The 1,679-nt window shown below is 63.5% G+C and overlaps 1 protein-coding gene across 1 annotated transcript in view; it reads left to right on the top strand.

Moving 5' to 3' along the window:
• Nucleotides 1-1,679, top strand: part of ADAM8 (ADAM metallopeptidase domain 8) — a 14,104-nt gene that overhangs the window by 7,392 nt on the left and 5,033 nt on the right. The window contains 5 exon segments of the mRNA XM_017733790.1: nucleotides 2-76; nucleotides 749-838; nucleotides 1,069-1,264; nucleotides 1,441-1,540; nucleotides 1,617-1,675. Coding sequence (XP_017589279.1) covers nucleotides 2-76; nucleotides 749-838; nucleotides 1,069-1,264; nucleotides 1,441-1,540; nucleotides 1,617-1,675 — 520 coding nt within the window.

Consider the following 1,679-nt stretch of genomic DNA (forward strand, 5'->3'; position numbering starts at 1 on the left):
GGCGCTGTGCGGGGGTCGGGTGTGCGGGAACCAGTTTGTGGAGCGGGGAGAGCAGTGTGACTGCGGCACGCCCGAGGTAGGGGGGTCTCCGAAGGGCTGCACTGAGGGTGGGTGGCAGGGACCAGAGATCTGTCCAGTGGACTCTCCTCTTGTGCTGCTGATGCTTCTGCCAAGAGATAACTCACAGAGGATATTCGTGTGTGCCCCCCTCATGTAGCTGGCTGTGATTTTAGCCTAGGAAAGATGGACACCCCCCCATGTCCTCCAAAGAGGTGACCCAGGAGGGGACATCGGGGCATGTTGTTCTTTCAAGAGCTGTGCTCAGCTGTTCTTCATCCCTACCAGCCCATCGAGGGGGGGAATTGAGACAAACAGCCGGGCAATGCCTCTGGGATGAATCCCTGGTCACAGCCCTGTGCTGGGACCTGAAGGAATGCCCCCCTGATTCAAGGAGCACAGAAATGCTCATGTTTTCTCCTTCCTGGAGACGTGCAAAGGGGCCCAGCTCAGGCTCCATCTTCTGAAAAAATCCCTTCTGGTCCTTTGGTTTGGTGTTGGTAATGGGGGTGAAGAGGCAGCAGGAACGGTCCCCACCTGGGATGTTGTGGTGGCTTTGCTCCTTGGTTCAGCCATGGCAGCTACACTGCTGTGGGCACCTGGTGACACGGCCACCTGGTCCCCTCAGAAAAGAAGGAAAGGGTCCTTCCGGGGGCTTCCAGGAGGGTTTCAGTCCATCCCTGTCTTGCAGGAGTGCTCGGACCGCTGCTGCAATGCCACCACGTGCCAGCTGAGAGAGGGAGCCGAGTGTGCCCGAGGGGAATGCTGCCAGGACTGCAAGGTACTGCCGCCCACAGGGGACCAGCTCGGCAGGAACTTAAGTAGGGGAAGAGCCGGTCCGAGCCTTGGAGGTGTCTCTGTGCTGTGCAGTAGCCCAGTCAGCAGCAGAGTGTCAGTGTCTGGATCCACGGGGTGCTGGGAGGCGTTTCCCAGACCGGGGTGTTGCTGTGCCGCGGTGCCCGGAGATGTGAGAGCGCCCAAGCAGCGCTGGCATCCCTGTTTTCCGTGCAGGTGAAGGCTGCAGGTGTGCTCTGCCGGGCCAGCAAGAACGACTGCGACCTTGCCGAGCACTGCAGCGGCCTCAGCGCCGAGTGCCCCGAGGACGTGTTCCAGGAGAACGGCGTCTCCTGCCAGCACGGCAGTGGGTACTGCTACAACGGGGCCTGCCCTTCGCACGGCGAGCAGTGCCGGGCGCTCTGGGGCGCAGGTAGGGCCCCCTCCCTGCCCACCCTCCTGCCCCACCTGCTGCGGGATGTGCCCGAAGTACTCGGGCCAGCGCATCGCCCGTCCGTTCCTGCATCCCGAGCTGTGGCGCTGCCGATCCTAAAGCGCGGCCGCTGGCGCCGGCACAGCTCCGTGTGACCCTTTCCGTGCGTCCCGCAGAGGCGCAGGTGGCTCCCGACGTCTGCTTCAAGCACAACAGCGAGCAGCACGTTCACCTGCACTGCCTCACCGAGTACGGGAAGCAGCCCTGCAGCCCCAAGTAAGGAGCGGGGCGGGGGGATGGCCCAGCCCGGCCGAGCTCTGCCCGCTGGCGCTCACGGCTGCGTGTCCCGCAGGGATGTCAAGTGCGGCACGCTGCTGTGCCTGAGCGACAACACCCAGCCCATCCTCGGCAGCGG

The sequence above is a fragment of the Corvus brachyrhynchos genome, unplaced genomic scaffold, assembly GCF_000691975.1.
Source record: "Corvus brachyrhynchos isolate BGI_N302 unplaced genomic scaffold, ASM69197v1 scaffold334, whole genome shotgun sequence".
Taxonomy (NCBI): domain Eukaryota; kingdom Metazoa; phylum Chordata; class Aves; order Passeriformes; family Corvidae; genus Corvus; species Corvus brachyrhynchos.